The sequence below is a fragment of the Mastigoproctus giganteus genome, chromosome 7, assembly GCF_048544385.1.
Source record: "Mastigoproctus giganteus isolate SK-2022 chromosome 7, ASM4854438v1, whole genome shotgun sequence".
Classification (NCBI taxonomy): Eukaryota; Metazoa; Arthropoda; class Arachnida; order Uropygi; family Thelyphonidae; genus Mastigoproctus; species Mastigoproctus giganteus.
In genome coordinates this window covers 44,915,689-44,938,006 of record NC_143581.1, presented here as the reverse complement: position 1 = coordinate 44,938,006, position 22,318 = coordinate 44,915,689, and the positions used below count along the sequence as shown (strand labels likewise).

Below are 22,318 nucleotides of genomic sequence, written 5' to 3'. Positions count from 1 at the left end.
AGTAGCCTTCCACCATCTTCAGTACTACAGAAGAAAGAGCCTCCCCACAAGAAAGGAGACTATGCAATAACTGAACATGTCAACTAAAGAAGACAAGAGAATAATCCAAGAAATGAATGAGTGGAAAAGGGAGTGGACTGGCTCAGCGCTAGGAAGAACCACTTATGAATTCCTACCAGAAGTTAAAATATTCACCAAACAATATGCTACATGGTTCCAGCCTGGACTTCGCCTATTGTTTTTGCTGACCGGACATGGCAGTATAAACTAGTTATACTGTCTTGGACTAACAGACTCACTTCTCTGCCACTGTGGATCACTAATCTTCAATCACCTAATCTTCCAATGCCACGTTTATCAGGACCTAAGAGCTCAATTACAAATAATCACTGAAGTATATGATCGAGAAAATATCAAAAATCTCATCTTGACTCCTCAAAGGTTCACTTCGTTTGCTGACATCCTTTTCAAACACAGGAAAAGAACCGGACACCGATTTGGACACTCACTAACAATGACAAAACCAAAGAATGATGCCAAGCCAAAGAATCCTGATCAGCACCAAAGGGTTCCACTGTCCTAACTCTACTTTTCTCAAGGGATGCCTCTCTCTTCCATCCCCTACTGACCAAAACTTTACCCCCCCCCCCCCCCCCGCCTGAAACCTGACTTCTTCCACTGACATACAATCTTCTTTTCACTTTCACTTTTTTTTGGGGGGTCCACCAGAGGGAGGACCCTCTTCCTGGGCATACCATCTCGACTCCTCAAAGGTTCACCTTGTTTGCTGACTTTGTGAACAGCCTCTTCAAATGCAGGAGAAGAATCCTTACTACTCTAAACAGAACCTGGACACAGATGGACATCGAATTGGACGCTCACTAACAATGACAAAGACCACAGCACAACATCAAGCTGAAGAATCCTGATCGAAACCAAAAAGGTTCCACAGTCCTAACTCTACTTTTCTCAAGGAATGCCTCTCTCTTCCATCCCCTACTGCTTAAAACTTTGCTCCTCCCCTCCCTGCAACCTGACTTCTCCCACTGACATACAATCTTCCTTTCACTTTTTTTTTTTTTTTTTTTTTTTTGGGACCCAGGGGGAGGCTCCTCTCTGGAAGAGCCTCTTTTTGGGCATACTGTCAGTGCAATGTGAACCCTGGTGTGCCTCCATGTGGCAAAGGATGGGAGGCAGGGACAGTGAACAAACTCATTCTATGCCCCATGCCTGTGAAGACGCCAGGAGCCAGCAAAAACTCAACAGAACAAACACACATCCACACTTAGCACACTGCCGGCATTGGCAAGTCTTATACAGATGCTACAGCGGCTAATGGGGAAAACCCTGGAGACCGCCATGAAACATAAACACATTTTGTACCTATATACCTGCCAAGTGGTGGGTTTGTCCACTAGTGAGAGGGGTGACAGCATCACATTTCCCAGGTACCATGAATTCTGTCCTTTCAATGTACTATCCAGTCAAATTGGTCATACAAGGTTTCTCCTTATCAAATTCATGCTGTGTCTGAACTATAACTGCAGTTTTGTCTAAATGATCCTGCATTACTTCTTTAGCATTAGCATTAGTAGAGGCATTTGATGCAAGAAAGCAAGCTTATGCAGCATCAGCCAAAAAAAAAAAAATAATAATAAATAAATAAAAAATAACCACTTCTGCTTCACCCCTCTGTTCGTTCGAAATACCTGTCCAGCTGAGCCTTAAACTTATTTATTCTATCAACTTCCACGACAAGGGATGGAAGTCTGTTCCACCAACCAACCACCTGCTGGCTAAAGGCAAATTTCCTCACGTCTATCCTACATCTATCCGTCTTTCCTCAATTTGAATTTATGCCCTCTCAGGTGATTGTTCTGAGCAAGAGGAAGAATCCCATTAGCATTGAGCATGCTCAAACCATTCAAGGCTTTATACACTTCTATCAGATCACCTCGCTGGTGCCTAGTCTCCAGACACTGTAATTTGCAAAACTTAAGCCTTTCTTCGTAAGAGCACCCCTTTGTTCCATTCACTAATCTTGTTGCCCTTTTCTGTACTCGTTCCAGCATCTCTACATCCTTCTTGAAATGAGGCCTCCAGACGTGTATACAGTACTCTAGGTGTGGCCTGACCATTGCCTTATACAAGGGAATAATCACCTCCTTATCCCTGCTAGAAAAATTCCTATATATCATCGACAATACACCATGAGCTACTCTTGCAGCCCGTCTGCACTGCTCAGAAAACTTCATATTTGCCTGCACAACCACCCCCAGGTCCCTTTCATTCTCTACCACTGTCAGTGTAGTACCACAGAGTTGATACGTTGCTCTGGGGTTGCTGTTTCCCATATGTATGTAGTTTAACCAGTGACTCCATTAGTTTCCATGGAATGAAGTTAAACTAACAAGTCTGTAATTACTTGTGTCATCTTTGATCCCCTTTGTGAGTTGGAGATACATTTGCACATCTCCAGTCCGTGTGGACCTTCCTGCAATCCAAAGAATTCTCGAAATCTGTTTTCACTTGCCTAACCTCCTTTGTTACTTGATTACAGACATTCTTATATCTGCCGTAGGCTTCTGTGTCGCCTGATAATTTATATGCATCCCATGCAGTTTTCTTCTCTGCCACTAGTCTAATTGCCGACCGGGCTAGCCAGGTAGGTAAAGTGCCTGCCTGGCAACCCAAAGGTCGCGGGTTCGATTCCCGCCTCGGGCTTGGATCATAGTAAAAATGCAAAAACTTTGGGAGGTGCAATATGGCCATAGAAGCTGATGCGCCAACAACTAACACAAAAAAAAAAAAAAAAAACTAGTCTAATTAATTTATCTGATATCCATTTAGGCCTAAATCTTGAATAGTATTTCTTAGTTAGTGTGAAAAGCCTAGTAGCTTTCATGATTAATTCCTTGAATGCTTCCCATTTAGAATTTGTTGTTGATAACATCATTGGTTGATCCTGGTGTATAGAATTTAAAACTGTCTGAGACCACCGTAGTCACCTTTACGAAAGCAAAAACCTTCCCTTTAGATGGTAGTTACATCTTTAAGTAAATCTCACATCAATACATACACTGTGATCACTGCCACCTAGTGGTTCCTTTATCTGCAGATTCTTAATGCATGAATGAACACTGCTGGTAATCAGATCAAGAGTATTACTCCTTCTGGTTACCTCTCCAAATGCTTCTCTAGAAAACTATCATCCAATAAATCCTGTGAGTGACAAACCCAAAAGTTCCAGTCATATCTGGAAAGTTAAAATCTCCCATTATAAGACATTCTGATTTACTGGCCCCCGTATTTCTCCATACAGTTGTTCATTGTATTCATCAGAGTCATTAGACCTATAACACACTCCTATTGTCATTTTTGCTGTCCCAGTGCTTATGTTGCACCAAATTGACTCAACATTGCACTGGCCATCCACACCAATTGGATGTACTGCCTTAGATTTTTTTTCTTAACTGATGGCATAACTCCTCCTCCCTTCCTATCCTGTCTGTTCTTTCTGTGCACATTATACACCCTTATTCAAATTCTAAATTCCTTCTATCTGTGTGACACCACAGCTATGATATCCCAACAATGTTTGCATTTGATGTCTTAACCAGCACTTCAAATTCATAAAATTTATTTACTATGCTCCTGGCATTGGTGTACATGCAAATATACATGCACCTATTCTTACTCTTAGTTACCCTGACACAGCCCATTTATTTACTTGTTCAATGATGACTCCCAGCAGTCCTTGAAATCTCTGACACCTTTGCTTTCCAGCCTGCTGCTCATTCCAATAGAAGCAGTGCAAGAATCACTTTCATCTCTGCCTGCAGGTATTGCTAATCTATTATTCTGTGTATTTCCCCAAGCCAGCAGTTTTCCATCCCACCTAACACTGTCTTGAAGCATCAGCAATATTTTTGGTACACTATTTAAGTATACCATCCCTGTAGAAGTAATCTACAGGGATGGAATACTTAAATAATCTCTCCTATTAACAAGCATTGGACTACACTGAAAAAAATTCTATCCCACGAACCTTGCACATTCAATTGTTTGAGAAGGCTCTCATTATATCATGTCCAGGCAGAAGTGCAGACACTTTCAAATTTAACTCTAAATTCTCCTAGTATCCATTTGAATTTTTACTCTTTCTTTCCGAAAGATAAGATGTTCAGTCTCAGAGTTTTCCCATACTTTATAATTTTTTTTTTATCTCAGCAAATTTTGTATCACTATATTGGATATATGATATTAACTTCTCTGTCCATAATAAAACTTTTCTTAACCTTGGTCCCCTCTTTGAGTTTGGACATTTATGCTCCCAGCTTGCCAGAGTATTTCAGTTCCCCTCTTTGCTTTTCCAGACTTCTTCCATCAACCTACTTATTAGATTACTTGAGGGATAATATCTTTCTACCCTTGCTTGTTTTCCTTTCTCCTATTATACATATATTTTTTTTACCTTCTCTATACTGAGTGAAGGAGGGCAGGGCAGTTGTCGACAATCAAAGTGATTTTACCGTTTTATTTCGTCATCTTTCTATCGGAATTTAAAATCCACTGTTCAAAAAATTTTTCAAAACTTTCTTTCCAATGAGTATAGTCTTCTTCAATTGCAACTCCACTTTCATCAGAAATAACCTTTTTTAGTAAGCCACGGCATTTTTTAAATTTCTCCAGCCAACCACAACTGGCTTGGAATGTTTTATGCCTCAGAAAAGATGCATACTCCATAGCCTTTTCTTTTATCAATGGCTCTGATATCGGTACATTTTGGTCTCAACTCAACTTCATCCACTTAAAAACTGATTCATTTACATCTTCATACAGGCATAATTTTGCAAGCTTTCGACTGAGTCCCATTTTCTCAAACAGTTTGAGAAAGGTTTTTCAGTGTGGTTAACATACTACTGGCAGGAATACCAAATTTTAAAGCAAATTGTTTTGTTATTTGTTTCCCCTCCGATATCTACACTATTAAGCACGTCCACTTTTTCACACTACACTCAAAGATTTCCTCATAGACACTGTAAGGTTACTTGTACAGCAGCGCTAAAACAAAACTGAAATTAGAAACCACTCGTATAAATAGGGACAGGTGAAATTTAGTGAAAGTGTCAATGTCTCATTTCTTCAAAACAACAGATGAATTTCTGGGATAAAGGAAAATCACTCTCCTAATTCTCTAAATAGGGTGCTTACAATAGAAAACAGGTTGACCAGAGCCAATGTCCATTGTCGGGAGTATGCCTTAATCTTTGCCAATGGCTGTGGACACATAGATAGCAGTTGATTAGTGCGACTTCTCAGTACAGTAATGTATAGATTTTACTTCTTCCTTTTAGCCCTTGCTGGACAAAGGCCTCTCCCAAAACCCCCATCTTTTTCTATTCTGCACCATGGTTAGCCAGTCTCCTCCTGCAGGGTTTTACGGGCACTACTAAATTGTAAAATGTTTTTACAATTTAGTGGTGTTTTTTAGTTTTTTACACTAAAAAGCTAAAGGGATTAATTCTTAATCCTTTTATCTCTTAATTCATGCTTTCTACAACATCAGCTCTATTGCCAAAAGGCCAGAAGTGCAAACAATGCCTACTTGGGTCTCTCGAAATCAGTTCGTTAATGTGGAAATTTTCTTCGTTATACAGAAACTATTTTCAATGTAATGACCAAGGGGAAATCAAAAAAGTGCTACATAGAAAAATTCACTATATGGAAGTTCGTTAATGAGAGGTCTGACTGTACTAGTTACATAATAGTGGATAGCATAATGGATTTGGTATTGTAATCCTCTGTCTCTCTTTTGCTAAGACTAGGGAATTCCCTAAGGATCTGATGATCTAAGTGTTGTGTTTTTTTTGCTATCAAAGTTAGTTCTGTCACTGAAAACTTCCTCCAGCTGTGAACAGTTCCCATTTTGTTGACGATATTAGCATTTTTTGCATTCATGCAATATGAGGGTCATTGTGAGACAGAAACAGAACATTCACCCTGAACCAAAATAAAATATCATTTTGGGAATACCTGAAACAATACTCTTGAACTATATTTGATAAGAAGTTGATATCCTCCAACACATCTGCAGACAAATTGCATGAGGGGGTGAACTATATGTCATCTCATTTAACAGCTGGAGTGTAGATCATCGTGCATTACTTCAAAATCTATCATGCACATATCCAGTTAAAAGTAAATTATGGGTCTTAGCTTTATGCCTCAGCTAGAAACAATGTATTGCAATGGCTAGCCCCAGTCCACCACCATGCCATCCTTATTGCTACTAGAGCATTAGAACATCTATTCAAAGTATATGATGGAGCAAATGAATTGTTTTGTTGCTTAGGTATATGCAGTTGTTTTTATAATATACTTTTAAACTCAAATCCCTGCCAGATCACTCCATGTAGATATCTGTCTTTGAGCCATGATTGGGAGAATCACTAAAGCACCCATCAGACTACAAACTGCCCCTTCGGTATTTATGTGCAAGAGATCTTAGCAGTATGGAAGACGATGTTGCCCAGTCAACAGGGCAAGTCCTTCCACCGTGGTTTGCTCATTCACCACCATTCTCTGTCTACCTGCAACATTATGTTGCCCATTGTGCTGAATATTGTGACATCTTTCTGTATTTACTGATTGGCTTGTAGTCAGAATCATTGGTGGGATCTTGTGCTGTCTTCCCACAAGTCAGCACAACCCAACAGATTTGTAGCCTACAGGCAGGTAACACATAATAGATTGCACTCCCACTGGGGATAAAGTCTATTATGTATTGCGCCTGTAACTATATTACACCTAATCTGTTAAGCCTGCAATCAAACTGTGGCAGTCTAAACTCTGCAGTAACTGAAAAGAGGAAATTGTTCTTGCTTGCCTAAATGTAGGCCATAGACATCTTCGGGATTTATTTATTCTGAGGACTGATGACCATCTTATGGGTAAGATACTGCAGCACCATTTTAACACTATCACATTCTATGTGAATGTCCTCTTGTTTTTTTAATGAACACATTCATCTTTTATCGCTTTGTCTTGTGATCACGCCCTATACACTTAGTCAAATACTGTCTGACAGTGGCCATGTGTTAGCTGTTTTTAGATATTTAAAATCCTTATATATAAACTTATATGGACTTGTTTTAAATATACTCTTTACACCAGTTCTCTGAGTTTTTATCCTTATGACTTAGTGACCAAATTTTGTTGGCAATTGAAATATTTTATATGACCTAGTTTTGCTGCATTATAGCCTTTTTTGGCTATTGTGCTACTAAAACTCAAATCAAACCAATCCAAGCCATTTCTTCACTCATCTGCCTAATTTATCTAGGTCTTGTTGCAGTAGCATACCCTGATTCCTGTCATTGACCACCCTGCCAACCTTTATATCATCAGCAAACTTAGACATTAATATGCCCACTGCTTCCTGAATGCAAATATATAGCTTTGGGTTTTAATTCACTTGGAGGAAGAATCACCTCACTTTTAGAACTTTTTCTTACAAATTTACAGGACCAAAACTGGATATTTTTGTTGTCTAGCAGTCTTCACCAGAGGCCAGTTAATTCAGTCATAGTGAGAAGAAAGCCCAAAAATGTTTCTGCCCTTTCTAATTCAAACTGACTCAATCCTGGATCAAAAATGGTCATTGGAAAAGTCAGCATCGAAAGTGTTGGACTTTATATGCCTTCATCAAAAACAGTAGTATCGAGAGACCCAGAACTGAACCCCAAGGGACTCCACTAATAGCATTAATCTAAGAAGAGCAGTGCCAATTTATAACCACCCTCTGTTTTCTGTTACTCAACCATCCCTTTATTCATAGCACTAGCTTTCTCCTAATTCCACACTGCTCCAAGTTGCAGAACAGTCTTATGTGCAAAAGCACCAAAAAGGTTTGCCGAAACCTAAGTATATGGTATCAAAATTATTATTATTATTTTTTTTTTTTTTTGCATCCAGTTCCTATGTTACTGCATCATAGTATCCAATCAAATTAATCAGATATGATCACCCCTTAACAAATCCATGCTGTGATTGCTGTTTAACTGTAAACCCGTCTAGATGGTCCTGCATTACTTCTTTAACCAATGAGTCTTATTTTACCTGATACAGAAGTAAAACTTACAGGGCCCTAATTACTCACTTCACCCTTTGATCCTCCTTTGTGAATTGGGTAGATATTTGCACATCTCCAATCCTTAGTTATAATTGGATAGTTTGTCAGCCCCATGTGCTTTTTTTAACGTATAGCATCAACAGTTTTTCTTTCTACTTTCTTTTTAGTTATCACAAAATCCTTTTTAACTTCCAGTTATAACTTGATGCACTTCAGGTATTCTCATCCTTGAACTCTTCATGCTTGAATGCAGATTCAGAATACTTATTCACTTTGTCAGAAACTGCATCATTGGACAGGATCATCAATAGTTATGCCAGTCATATCTGTTGGACCAATGTGGTTAATCCCTTTCCTTATAATGTTAACATAAGCATAAAAAAATTCTCTGCTATTTTCATTTGCATTCTTAGCTGAGTTCTTCTTATAATCTGTCTTAGCTTGCCTAACTACTTTGATGACTTAATTGCAGATTAGTTTGTACTAACTGTAGGCTTCTTTGTCCTCTGATAAATTAGTCATACCATGCATTTTTCTTCTCTGCCACTAGTCTCATCAATTTAGATCTAAACTTTAAACAGTATCTCTTAATTGGTTTAAAAAGCCTAGTAGCTTCTGTGATTATTTCCTCGAAAGTTTCCAATTTAGTATTCGAAGTTGGTAACTTCATTAGTTGGTTCCATTGAAAAGAATTTAAAAACTAAAACCATTGTAGTCTACTCCCTTTCCTTTAGGCATTTTGAATGGGTAAACAAGGATGCCACAATATGGGTGACTTCAACTTACCTCTTATTGATTGGAATTTGTTGTATGGCAATACACCAAGTGGGGTCAGTTCCTTGAAACACATGGGCAACTAGTACTTTTTTTAACCTGTCAGTGAACATACAATGGACTTGATATATTTTATTTGTCCACACTAATCGAGTACTGTCAAAGATTTAGCAATGCAGGAATCATTAGCAACCATGATATCACAAAATGGATAATATCTGTGGAAATTTCAGTGGGTGGGGGGTTCTTAGACCCTATTAGCTGAGGTAACAATTACAGTTTTCTGGATACAAATTCTCTTTGAAAAACATTTAAGGGATTTTTTATGGTAACCATAAATATATTCGTTCCAGTGATAAAGTATCAGAAAAGTAGGATTCTAATATGGATGACAAGTGAGTTGGTAAATCTTACACAGCTAAAGAAAGAAACATAGGATAGTTTACGGGTTATTACATGAAAATTATAAATGGATATATATGAAAATTGCATATGTATCTGTTTATAACTTGAAAATTATAAACAGATATGCAATGATGCTACAGATTAGGTGAGAGAAACAAATTCTCAGTGTAAGCAGTCACTGGCAAAATGAGCTAACAATATGATGAGTGATTTTTCTCATATGAATTTTTAAAAAAAATGTAGCGATCCTCTTCAGGTCCAAAATGGGGAATCACAGATAATCCAATTGGAGCTGCAGGGTATCTTGAACAGGTATTCTTCATCCATTTTTACAACTGAAAGCGCATTTGAACCATGGGGAAAAACAGATAAGAAGAGTTATTTCTGTACGCCTAGTGATATTTATCTTTCTGTCTTAGAAGTAACTAACAGAAAAACTACTGAGAGATTCACGTGGTTATGTTAAAGAAAGCAGCAGAGGAATGTACCATAACATTAGAAATGCTACTGATATCATCATATTCTGTAAGTGATTCTTCTTAACTGAAGAATTGCAAATGTCTTTCCCATTCGTAACAAAGGAGCCCAGGTGAAGATTAGTAACTATAGACCTGTGAGTTTTACTTCTGTGGTGAGCAAGATAACAGACTTAATGATTAAGGATACAATACATGAACATCTTGATAAGGACGAAATCCTAAAGGGATCACAGCACAATTTTGGGAAGAGAAAGTCATGCCTGAAAATCCATTTAATTACTTTGACCAGATCATAAAGCATTTGGATATAAGAAGCAATTTTGATATATATACTTAGGTTTTGTAATTCTGCAGTTCTGTCTTCCATGACAGGCTACTGTACAAATTGGATGTACCCAGATTATTGAGATCCATAACCCAATGGTAGTGCATCTCCAATTGTAACAAACGTGGTGATGGAAGAGTTTCTTTTTTCTTCTGAAAAATTTTAACTTTTTTGAATTCCACTTATAGTATACCAGTGTTTGGCTTTTTTCATAATGAATTGCAATACTTATTTACTGCATTTTTAATTTAAACTATTTTTTATACTTGTTTTTAACATAACAATTTTTATTAATCCTGTTGGGGATAAAAAAAAAAAAAACACCATGAACATGAAACAGTTACTTTCAAGTTTATAAAATCATTAAACATGCAAAAATTTAAACTAATCAGTGTTTATGTATTACAATGTTTGTCAATGTCAATTAAGTAGATAACTACATAATAATTGAGACAATAAACCATTTTATATAATAATCGAATTAGAAAAGAGTACCTAACTTTTGTAGGAGCAGTGGCTACCATCTGGTGAGAAACTTATTTATTTACATTACTCTGAATCAGAAATAGAAGCACAAAGCAGAAGGCAAAAATAGTTACACTTATGGTAGTGCCTCGTTTATCATGATGTTTCACTTAATAATACTACCTAAACAATAATACATCTTCCAAAACTACTTAAGGTGTGCATTTAAGATGGTAGGCTGAGAAAGAACCACTAATTTTGGACTGACAATTAATGTGATATAGCTATTTATCAGGTGAGCTTGTTAGACCTGATTCCACCACTACTGGGTTAAGTGGATAGCTTAACCTAGGGCCTGGCTGAATGAAAGAGGATAGAGTGTAGTAGATAGGATCATCTGCTGAGATGGGTATCAGCATGATAGTGATCCATGTTGTAGGGTTAGGGTCATAGTGCTCTTCGAGAAGTTGGACTGGGTGGCTCAGAATCCAGATATCAACCCAATTTGAATACCTATGAGATGAGCTGGTATCAGAGTGGGTTGTGGCCAAATTGGCCTTTTATCAAACTGGCTCTGTCAACTGCTTTGCAGGAGGAATGGAATTGAATTGAATTCCTGCTAGCACCTATTGGACTCTAAGTTGGTATAAAGTATGCTGTAGAGGGTCAAGGCATATCATACATGCCAAAGCCAGCCCTACTGTGCATTAGATTTTGAAATTAAAAGCCCCTTTTTTCAACTACCTGTGTGTGGGTAGGTGGGGTGCAAATGCTTGTGCATGCACATCCAAAATATTTCTCGTCATATAATGTATACGTAGATGCATCATTTAACCAAAAGTACATTATATATTGACCTTCCATCTTACTTACATGCTGGTATCTGTCTGACTGCATTTTCCTAGAAATTTCATGGCAAAGTGGGGTCATTATTAAGTATGTATTCAAACATTTTCTGTTTAGATTCAAACAAATGAATCTAAACATAATTGTATTTATGTTTAGATTCATTTTTAATTATGCTAATAGTAAAACATTTCTGTAAAGTTATCTATTTTATAACAGGTACATGTATTCTTAACTGCACCTATAATTTATATTTTATTTGTATTTTAGGCAGAAATCATAGCAAACTTCCATGTTGGAGAGGTGGTTTTGTCTTTGCAGAAAGCTACTCTTATACCTGGTGGATCAGAATCCCTTGTTTATACAACTTTATCTGGTACTGTAGGAGTACTTGTACCTTTCACATCACATGAGGTAATTTTTTATATTATGGTATTTTAATTATTTATATTTGTTTTTATAAATGATTCAGAATTATACATTACTGAGATGATAATAAGATATCTTCAGTTTAGACTGTGATTCTTTTCCTCCTTACTCTGTGCATTTTACTTTCAGGTAGATTAGACCACTTAATATCAATATTACATTCTTTGAATTATAAGCTGAATACAAATGCAAGCCAACAATCTGAATTTTATACTTTTTTTAGCAAATAGTAATAATTTTCCTTCTTTCAGATGTACTGCTGGAAACCTTTTCTAGTACAGATATACCTAATTTACATTGATTTAAAGCAGTGATTCTCAACGAGGTCGAAAATTGGTTTTTGGGGGGTGAAAATATTTCCTTGGTGGGCGAAAAAGATTATCGGTATTACAATGGTTTGTGGTCCTCAAGTTCAACCCTACCTGATGACATCTTATTCCTTAATATTTAATTTCTCTCATTGGGTTTTCTCTCCTCTGAGACAACTGATTTTTAATATTAGGTATATTATATTAGAAGTGAGTGAGAAATTTTGATAAAAGGAAGATAGTGGGCATGGTTTAATTCAACCACCTTTGCTTTTCATAGGCATTAAATGCCTAAGTACTTTCAGAGGTAATGCCTCCAAAATCCTTGCTGTTTGTGCCTTTCCGACAGCTATAACCATGATGAAAGCATGGTGGGCATGGTTTATTTATTTATTCTTTTGTTTCTTTGGTCAATATATGAGGCATGGGTGAGATGAGGAAATGTTTCAGTCTACAGTAAATATAAATCTGAACAGACAACCAGCTAACAGGATAATGCAATACAGATATACAGTAGCCAACAACTGCCACAGCTTAGACAAGAGCAGGATCCTAACTGCCTCCAAAAACGAGTCACACAGCTTATCACTCAAGTTTGCAATACTACAATGACAAGGAAGAAGCTGTCACCTGGGGCTGTGCCTTGGTGGAACCTGGAGTTATAAAGAATGAGAAAGGATGTCCAAACAAAACGAAAGGTCCAAATGAGAAAGGATATCCAAACAAAACGATAATCTTCATACCAAAGAGCAAAACCAACTTGGCCTGTGGCTGAGGTTGAGGAACTCAGACGAAGATATAGGGTAGCCAGGAACACTTAAACAGACAAATTAAGGAAAACTAAATAGGAATCCTGGGAATGCTGACCCCTGGGGGATGGTGTACAAAGTCACTACAAACAAACTCCCCAGGGGAGAAGTAACAACAACAACGAGAACCTTGCAGGGAACACTGACAACATCCTGGGTACTGAATACTGCTTTCCACCCACATGTGAACCCACGCACTGCCGAGCAACTGTACATCTGTAAAGAAAATAATCAAGACTACCAAAACCAACGGACTGAGACACATTTTACAGTAGAGGAACTACAAGTGACTGCTGCCCAAATATGGGGGAAGAAGTGCCTGGAACCCGACCTTCTTGAGCCAGAGATCATCAATAAGGTTGCGAAGTTTACTCCGGATCTGTTATTACAACTGTTTAACCTGTCTGTGCATCAGGAATTTATCCTGATGAATGGAAAATTGCAAATATCAAACTTATAATAAAAAACCCAACTAAGTCTCCTGAACTCCTGTACTCATACAGACCCATCGCTCTCCTCTCTGTCCATAGAAAACTGATGGAGTGACTCCTGCATGCCAGAATACAGAACCATTATACAGCTGCAAATTTGGTCTTGCCAAACCAATGTGGATTCCGATCGGGACACTCCACCGTGGATGCCCTCCTGAACCCCATCAACAAGAGCCCAGCAAATGGATAACAAATGCTTCTTGGTGATCTCAATTGACTTTGTTGGGACGTTCGACACCCTATGGTGGCCAGGTATCCTCAGCTGACTTAGACAAGCTCACCTACCAAACAACCTATATAGTATCATGAACAGCTATCTATCTAATAGAAAGATCACAGTGAATGCCCTGTTTTGTCAACTTACCAGAAGAGTTCATCGTGGCTGCCCAGGGCTGCTGTTATGGAACATTGTAATGGACGACTTCCTGGCCTTGACCTGGGAGAGGTCCGGTCACAAGCTTTTGCAGATGAACCCATCCTGATGATGCCTGCAAACTCCAGGGCATAGCTTGAGAGCCTGGTAAACAATGTGCTACAGCAACTTCGAGACTGAGCCAAAACGCACCTTCTTAGTGTTTCACCACAAAAACCAACTCCATCCTCCTTAAGGGAACATTGAATATTTCCAGACTTCCCGAGATCAAGATTGGGAACAAAACTGTCAGACTCTCTGAACAATTAAAGTATCTTGGCGTGATGCTTGACAAGTATCTATCCTTCCAGCCACATTTAAAATATATTAGAACCAAGATTAGGAAATACACTGCCCCAGTTGCCAGGGTCTCCAATTGGGACAGGGGCCGGAACAAGCAAACCCTTTTGCTTTACTAAAAAGCAATCTTCATACTGGCCATTACATATGCGGCCGGTGTCTGGTATGCAAAGGCAACAACAGCTGTTAATAGACGACTTCTGGACATCATCCAATGATCTGTATTATTCTCCATTTCTCAAGCATGAAGCACAGTGAGCACCCAGGTCCTGAAGGCATTGCGATGGGGGCTACTGTATCACCTTTCTAAGGGTGCAACTAAGGAATGTCTCGGCTTCACGCTACATCTGTCTAACAACCTAAAAATAGAGAAGAAAAGACTTGACTCCCATCTGATGTGGGTGTGGCGGAGGCTCTGGAACGATTCAACCAAAGGTGAAATCACAAGAAAATTCATCCCAGACCTCCCCCATGGTTTTTGCCTGGATTATATGCCTCCTACCTCTTAACAGGATATGGATCAATCAAGACCAAGCTCTGTGCTCTAGGATTGAAGAATATCCTACATGCTCCTGTGGCAGCCTAAAGAGCTGGCAGCACATTATGTGTGATTGCCCACTCTATGATGACTTACGTTCGCAACTCATTACCAAAATTACCTTCCTTCCGAGAGATCAAGAGCATCATCTTTTGGACAGTGCAGAGGAATACCAGGCCTTCTCTTTGCGCAAACCTTTTCACTAGTAGAAGAGCACCCATTGTTAGAGGGTAACAATACTTCGGGTGCTGATCACAGAAAAACACCATCACACGACTATGACGTGCAAACTGAGTGTAAACCTGAGAAAGAAATGACAATACCAGGATAACAACAAAACTAGCTGATATCTCATACTTCATGGGATATAAACTCATGCAGCCACCACTGTAATCTACAAACAAAGGCAAATATTGTTGGAATATCAGAGACATGCTGTCACACAGATAAAAGGAATACAGAATTGGAATTTGGGGAGTACAATGAGTACAGAAAAGATAAACAGGATAGGAAGGGGTTATACTATTAGTTAAGAAACATAAAATCTAAGGAAGTGCATCCAGTTGAGATGGGTGAACAGTTTGGTGTGACGTAAGCACTGGGAAAGCAAAATTGAGAGTAGGGGTGTTGCTATAGGCATAATGACTGTGATCAGTATAATGAACTGTACAGGGAAATAATGGGCCAGTAAATCTGGCCCACTGTTTCCCTGTTTCCACTATTTTCCCCGCTATTTCCCTGTGCAGCTCCTGGCCCACAGGAAATAGTGGGCCAGGAGCTGTACAGGGAAATAATGGGCCAGTAAATCAGATTGTCTTAATGGGGGATTTTAATTTTCCAGATATTGACTACAACTTCTGGGTTGGGCATTCGCACACTAGCAAGGCTTTTGAAGATTTATTGGATGATTGCTTTCTATAGCAGCATGTTCGGGAGGCAACCAGAGGGAGTAATACTCTTGATCTGATTATCAGTTGTGATCCTTTGTGCATTAAGAATCTGCATATAAAGGAACCACTAGGTGACAGTGATTAAAGTGTGCTGATGTGGGATTTATTCAAAGAGGTAACGGTCATCAGAGGTAAAGAGGGGAAGGGTTTTTCTTTTGTAAAGGTGACTACGGAGGTCTAAGACAGTTTTTAAAGTCTAACTAGTGGGATCAACTGATGATGTTACCAATGGGAAGCATTCAAAGAATTAATCTTGGAAGCTACTAGGCTTTTCATACCAAGTAAGAAATATTGTTCAGGGTTTAGACCTAATTGGATGTCAGATGAACTAATGAGACATGTAGCAGAGAAGAAAAATGCATGGGATACATATAAATTAACAGGTGACACAGAAGCCTGTGAAACATATAAGCTGGTTTGTGATCAAGTCACAAAGGAGGTTAGGCAGGCAAAGGCAGATTACAAGAAATCTTTGGCAAAGAAAAACAGCAAAGAGTTCTATACTTATGTAAACACTAGAAGGAAGGGGATGAATCAGATTGGTCCACTTGATATCGATGGTTCAGCTGTTGATGATCCTGCTCAGGTAGTTTGCATCTACATTCATACATGAGGAGTTATTCAGGGAGGGGAATGCCAGAGGAGTATTAAACTGGCAGTGAGCTAAATGATTTTTTAATAACAGCAAAGTGGAGGAGAAATTGTTGAAGATAAACATAAAAAAGGCACCTAGGGTGGATTGGATCTATCCAGTTATATTAAAGGAGGCTGCAAAGGAAGTAAGCAAACCCTTAGCCATAATTATGAGAGCTTCTTTGGACTCAGGGGAGGTACCCATGGACTGGAGATGTGCAAATGTGACCCCAATTCACAAAGGAGGATCAAAGGGCAACACAAGTAATTATAGACCTGTTAGTTTAACTTCTGTTCTAGGAAAATTAATGGAGGCACTGGTTAAAGAAGCACTGCAGGATCATCTAGACGAGACTTCAGTTATAGGTCGGACACAGCATGGGTTTTTTAAGGGTAAGTCTTGTCTGACCGATTTGATTGGATACTATAATGTGGTGACAAAGGAACTGGATTCAAAAAATAATTTTGATATCATATACTTGGATCTTAGGAAAGCTTTTGATACTGTTGCACATGGAAGACTATTCTACAAATTGGTGCAGTATGGCATTAAGGACAAATTGCTGCTATGGATAAAGAGATGGTTGAGTGGGAGAAAACAGAGAGTGGTAATCAATAGACGCTGCTCTTTGAGGACTAATGTTATTAGTGGAGTGTCCCTGGGTTCAGTGTTGGGTTCATTGTTGTTTTCTATATTTATTAATGATAATGATGAAGGTATGTCAGGCTTAATGTCTGATAATACGTAGGTCAGCAGGGTTGTTAATAACACTAATGACAGTACACTACTGCAATAGAATCTGGAAATGTTGAGCAGATGGGCTGAGAGGTGGCAACTGAAGTTTAACATTGGCAAATGTAAAGTATTGCATATGGGTAGGAGTAACCCCAGAGTAACATATCAACTGTGTGGTACTACACTCAGGGTGGTAGTGAATGAAAAGGACCTGGGGGTAATTGTGCAGTCAGATAATAAGTTTTCTGAGCAGTGCAGACAGTCTGCAAGAGTAGCTCATGGTGTCTTGTCAGTGATATACAGAAATTTCTCTAGCAGTGATAAGGAGGTGACTATCCTCTTGTATAAGGCAATGGTCAGGCCACACCTTGAGTACTGTATACAGGTCTGGAGGCCTCATTTTAGGAAGGATGTAGAGCTGCTGGAACGAGTGCAGTGAAGGGCAACAAGATTAGGGAATGGAACAAAGGGTTGCTCTTACAAAGAAAAGCTTGAGATTTGCAAATTACAGTGTCTGGTGACTAGGCACCTGTGAGGTAATCTGATTGAAGTGTATAAGGCCTTGGTTCGAGCATGCTCCATGCTGATGGGATTAATTGCCTGAGGGACATAAATTCAAATTGAGGAAAGACAGTTGTAGAATAGGTGTGCAGAAATTTGCCTTTAACCAGCAGGTGGTTGATTGCTGGAACAAACTTCCATCTGTTATTGTAGAAGTTGACAGCTTAAATATATTCAAGGCAGAACTAGACAAACATTTGGAGCAAATGGATGGGTGAAATGAGAAGAGTTTTTTTTTTTTTTCAGCTGATGCTGTAAAAGCTTATACTAATTCTAATATCAATCCACCTAACAAATAAGAAGACAAACCCTGATGCTTCTGTTAAATGCACAAAGCAAGGCTATGACTTTCCCGCCTGGACAAGATTCTGAAGACAAAATACATTTGATGGACCTGACATTACTGGATTGACTGCTGACTCTGAACTTGTGTTCTAGGAACAGTAATTTGAGAATGCCAACTGGCGACCTGGACTTTTATTCTTTTCTAGATTGTAGTATGGTTTTTGAAAGAAGGGAAAAGGGGGGGGGGAATGCTTTGACCTAGTTCATCGACTGTGCTGAATGGCAGTGCCTTAAGGCAATCGGAACTGGGGACCCTTGCCTGGCTCTCTATTCACCCCATTCCCCTTGGCAAAGGAAATAGGTTCTCATTTCCTTCCCCCCTATTATTTTGTCTGGTGGGGCTTGTCCCCACTGACTGCCTCAGGGATGCCTACTCTATTGTCCCTGTACTTCTATCTCTCTCCCCCACACTCTCACTAGACCGACAGTGTATGCCCCTAACTTAATGTAACTAAATTACTAACTTGCATCCAAATTTAACCTCACTCTCATCAAACCATTTCGGCCTAATCTGACCTTGAGCGTTTGTCCCAATTTTTTTTTTTTTAGGTCCTAGCCACTGAAATCTCAGGACATTAGGTGGCAGGACCTGCCAGATTAAATAACTATGATACTGGTATACCTGGTCTGCCTCCACTGGGCAGTGTGTGGGCAACGTTGCATCCCATTAGGAGCCCAGCAGGTAAATGACCAGAGGACACTACACATATGCAAAATCCACACACCTTTAAACCTCTGGCATTGACAGTGTTCTATTTCACACCCATAATGTATATTACGTGGAGATGGGGGAAACCCCTGGTGCTGCTTGACACTGAACACACCCTACACTCTATTGTTTCTACTTTCTAAGTGACAATTTGTATTGATATTGTTTCCTTGTGGAAGTAGTAGTAGTAGTTGTAGTGGCACGTGATGCAAGAAAGCAAGTGTAGGAGCTTATGCAGCATCAGCCAAAAAAAATCACACCATTCCCTCCAAATGCCTGTCCAGTTCCTCCTTAAATTTATTTAACCTATCAACTTCCACAACGACAGATGGAAGTTTGTTCCAGCAATTAACCACCCGCTGGCTAAAGGCAAATTTGCGCACATCTATTCTACATCTGTCCTTTCTTAATTTGAACTTATGTCCCCATAGGTTCGTAATCTGAACAAGTGGAAGGATCCCATCAGAATTCAGCGTGCTGAACCCATTCAAGGCCTTATAGACCTCAATCAGATCACCGCGCAGGTGCCTAGTCTCCAGCCACTGCAATTTGCAGAACTTAAGCCTCTCTTGGTAAGAGGATCCCTTCATTCCCCTCACCAATCGTGTTGCTCTTCTCTGTACACGCTCAAGCAAATCTACATCCTTCCTAAAATGAGGCCTCCAGACCTGTACGCAGTACTCAAGGCGTGGCCTGACCATTGCCTTATACAGAGGGACAATCACCTCCTTTTCTCTGCTAGCAAAATTCCTATATATCATTGACAAAACCCCATGACCTGCCCTAGCAGCCTGTCTGCATTGCTCAGAAAACTTCATATCTGACTGCACAATTACTCCCAGGTCCTTTTCATTATCTACCACCTTAAGTGTAGTACCACACAGTTGGTACGTTTCTCTGGGGTTACTTCTACCCATATGCAGTACTTTGCATTTGTCAAGGTTAAACTTCAGTTGCCACTTCTTAGCCCATCTGCCCAAATTATCTAGATCCTGTTGCAGTAGCACACTGCCATGACTGTCATTAACAACCCTGCCAACCTTTGTGTCATCTGCAAACTTCGACATTAAGCCTGATATACCTTCTTCAATATCATTGATAAATACACAAAACAACAGTGGACCCAACACCGAACCCTGTGGGACTCCACTAATAACATTAGTCCACGAAGAGCAGCACCCATTGATTACCACCCTCTGTCTTCTCCCACTTAACCATCCTTTTATCCATTGTAGCAACTTACCCTTAATACCATTCTGCTCCAATTTGTACAGCAGTCTTCCATGCGCAACAGTGTCAAAAGCTTTCCTGAAATCCAAGTATATGATATCAAAATTATTTTTTGCATCCAGTTCCTTTGTGACCACATCATAATAACCAATCAAATATGTCAGACAAGACTTTCCCTTAACAAACCCATGCTGTGTCTGAATTATTGCTGCAGTCTTGTCTAGATGATCCTGCAATGCATCTTTAACCAGTGACTCCATTATTTTACCTGGAACAGAAGTTAAACTAACTGGTCTGTAATTACTCGTGTCACCCTTCGATCCACCTTTGTGAATTGGGGATACATTTGCACATCTCCAGTCAGTGGGAACCTCCCCTGAGTTCAAGGATGCTCTCATAATTATGGCTAAGGGTTTGCTTAGTTGCTTTGCCGCCTCCTTTAAAATAACTGGATAGATCCCATCCACCCCAGGTGCCTTTCTTATGTTTAACTTCAACAATTTCTCCTCCACTTTGCTCTCAGTTATTACAAACTCATTAAGCACACTGCTACAATTTGATAACCTTCCATTTTCAAACTGTAATAATTCCTCACGTGTGAATGTAGATGCAAAATACTCATTCAGTTTGTTTGCTATCTGAGCAGGATCATCAACAGTCGAACCATCGATGTCAAGTGGACCAATCATATTCATCCCCTTCCTTTTAGAGTTTATATAAGTAAAGAAATCCTTGCTGTTTTTCTTAGCATCTTTTGCCAAAGATTTCTCGTAATCCGCCTTCGCCTGCCAAACCTCCTTTGTGACCTGATTACAGACTAGCTTATATCTGCCACAGGCTTCTGCGTCGCCTGATAATTTATATGCATCCCATGCATTTTTCTTCTCTGTCACGAGTCTCATTAGTTCATTTGATAACCATTTAGGCCTAAACCTTGAACAATATTTCTTAATCGGTATGAAAAGTCTAGTAGCTTCCACGATTAATTCCTTGAATGCTTCCCACTTAGAATTTACTGTTTGTAACATCGTCAGTTGATCCCACTGTACAGAATTTAAAAACTGTCTGAGACCAGTTTTTTTTTTTTTTTTTTGGCTGATGCTGCATAAGCTCCTACACTTGCTTTCTTGCATCACGTGCCACTACTACTACTACTACTACCACTACTGTACTCCCCTTTACGGAAGCAAAAACCCTTTCCTTTACCCCTGACGGTAGTTACCTCTTTGAGTAAATCCCACTTCAGCACACTGTGATCACTGCCACCTAGTGGTTCCTTTATCTGCAAATTCTTAATACACGAATGATCACTGCTGATAACCAGATCAAGAGTGTTACTTTCTCTGGTTGCCTCTCGAACATGCTGCTGCAGGAAACAATCATCCAATAAATCCACAAAAGTCTGACTAGTGTGTGAGTGACCAACCCACAAGTTCCAGTCAATATCTGGGAAGTTAAAATCCCCCATTATAAGACATTCTGATTTACTGGCCCACTCTATTTCTCTGTACAATTGTTCATTGTACTCATTGAAGTCATTAGGCCTATAACACACTCCTACTCTTATTTTTCCTTTCGCAGTGCTTATGTCACACCAAACTGACTCAACAGTGCACTGTTCATCTATATCAACTGGATGCACTTCCTTTGATTTTATGTTTTTCTTAATTAACAGCATAACACCCCCTCCCTTTCTGTCCTGTCTATCCTTTCTGTACACATTGTACTCCCCAAATTCCAGTTCTGCATTCCTTATATCTTTGTGACACCACGTCTCTGCTATCCCAACAATATCCGCCTTTGATGTCTTGACCAACACTTCAAATTCATCAAATTTATTTACTATACTTCTAGCATTGGTATACATGCAAGCATACATGCTCCTATGCCTATTCCTTGTTACCCTAACACATCCCATATACCCAACTATTCCATGATGACTGCCATCCGTTCCTGAAACCCCCAACACCCCTCGCTCCAGGTCGCTTCTTATTCTAATAGAAGTTGTGCAAGAATCACCTTCACCTCTGCCTGCGGTTACTGTTAAACTCTTAGTCTTTGTATCCCCCCAAACTAGCAGTTTTCCGACCCACCTAACACTGCCTCGATATGAGAGAGTTAAATAAAAATAGTTTATATTTTATTATTTAATTCTTAGTAGTTATTCAACCCATCATCAATCATGTCAAGTGCTGAAATGAAAAAGTGTCAACAGTATCTGGATGAATATCTAGCTTATGGTTTTATTGGAAGCCCATTTGACTCAAGACAGCCTGTGCATCTTATGTGTAATAGTTCTTTTCGGATGAGGCTATGAAACTATCAAGACTTTTAGATCTTGTAGAAAGGAAACATCCTGATAAAGTTGGTAAACATACAGAATATTTTAAAAATTTAAAACAGAATTTTCAGCAATGTAACACCGTTACTTTCTTATTT

The 22,318-nt window shown here is 39.2% G+C and overlaps 1 protein-coding gene across 1 annotated transcript in view; it reads left to right on the top strand.

The window, feature by feature from the left end:
- Nucleotides 1-22,318, top strand: part of Sf3b3 (splicing factor 3b subunit 3) — a 245,622-nt gene that overhangs the window by 200,476 nt on the left and 22,828 nt on the right. Inside the window, exon 24 of the mRNA XM_090376877.1 lies at nt 11,699-11,842. Coding sequence (XP_090233003.1) covers nt 11,699-11,842 — 144 coding nt within the window. The remainder of the gene's footprint in view (nt 1-11,698; nt 11,843-22,318) is intronic.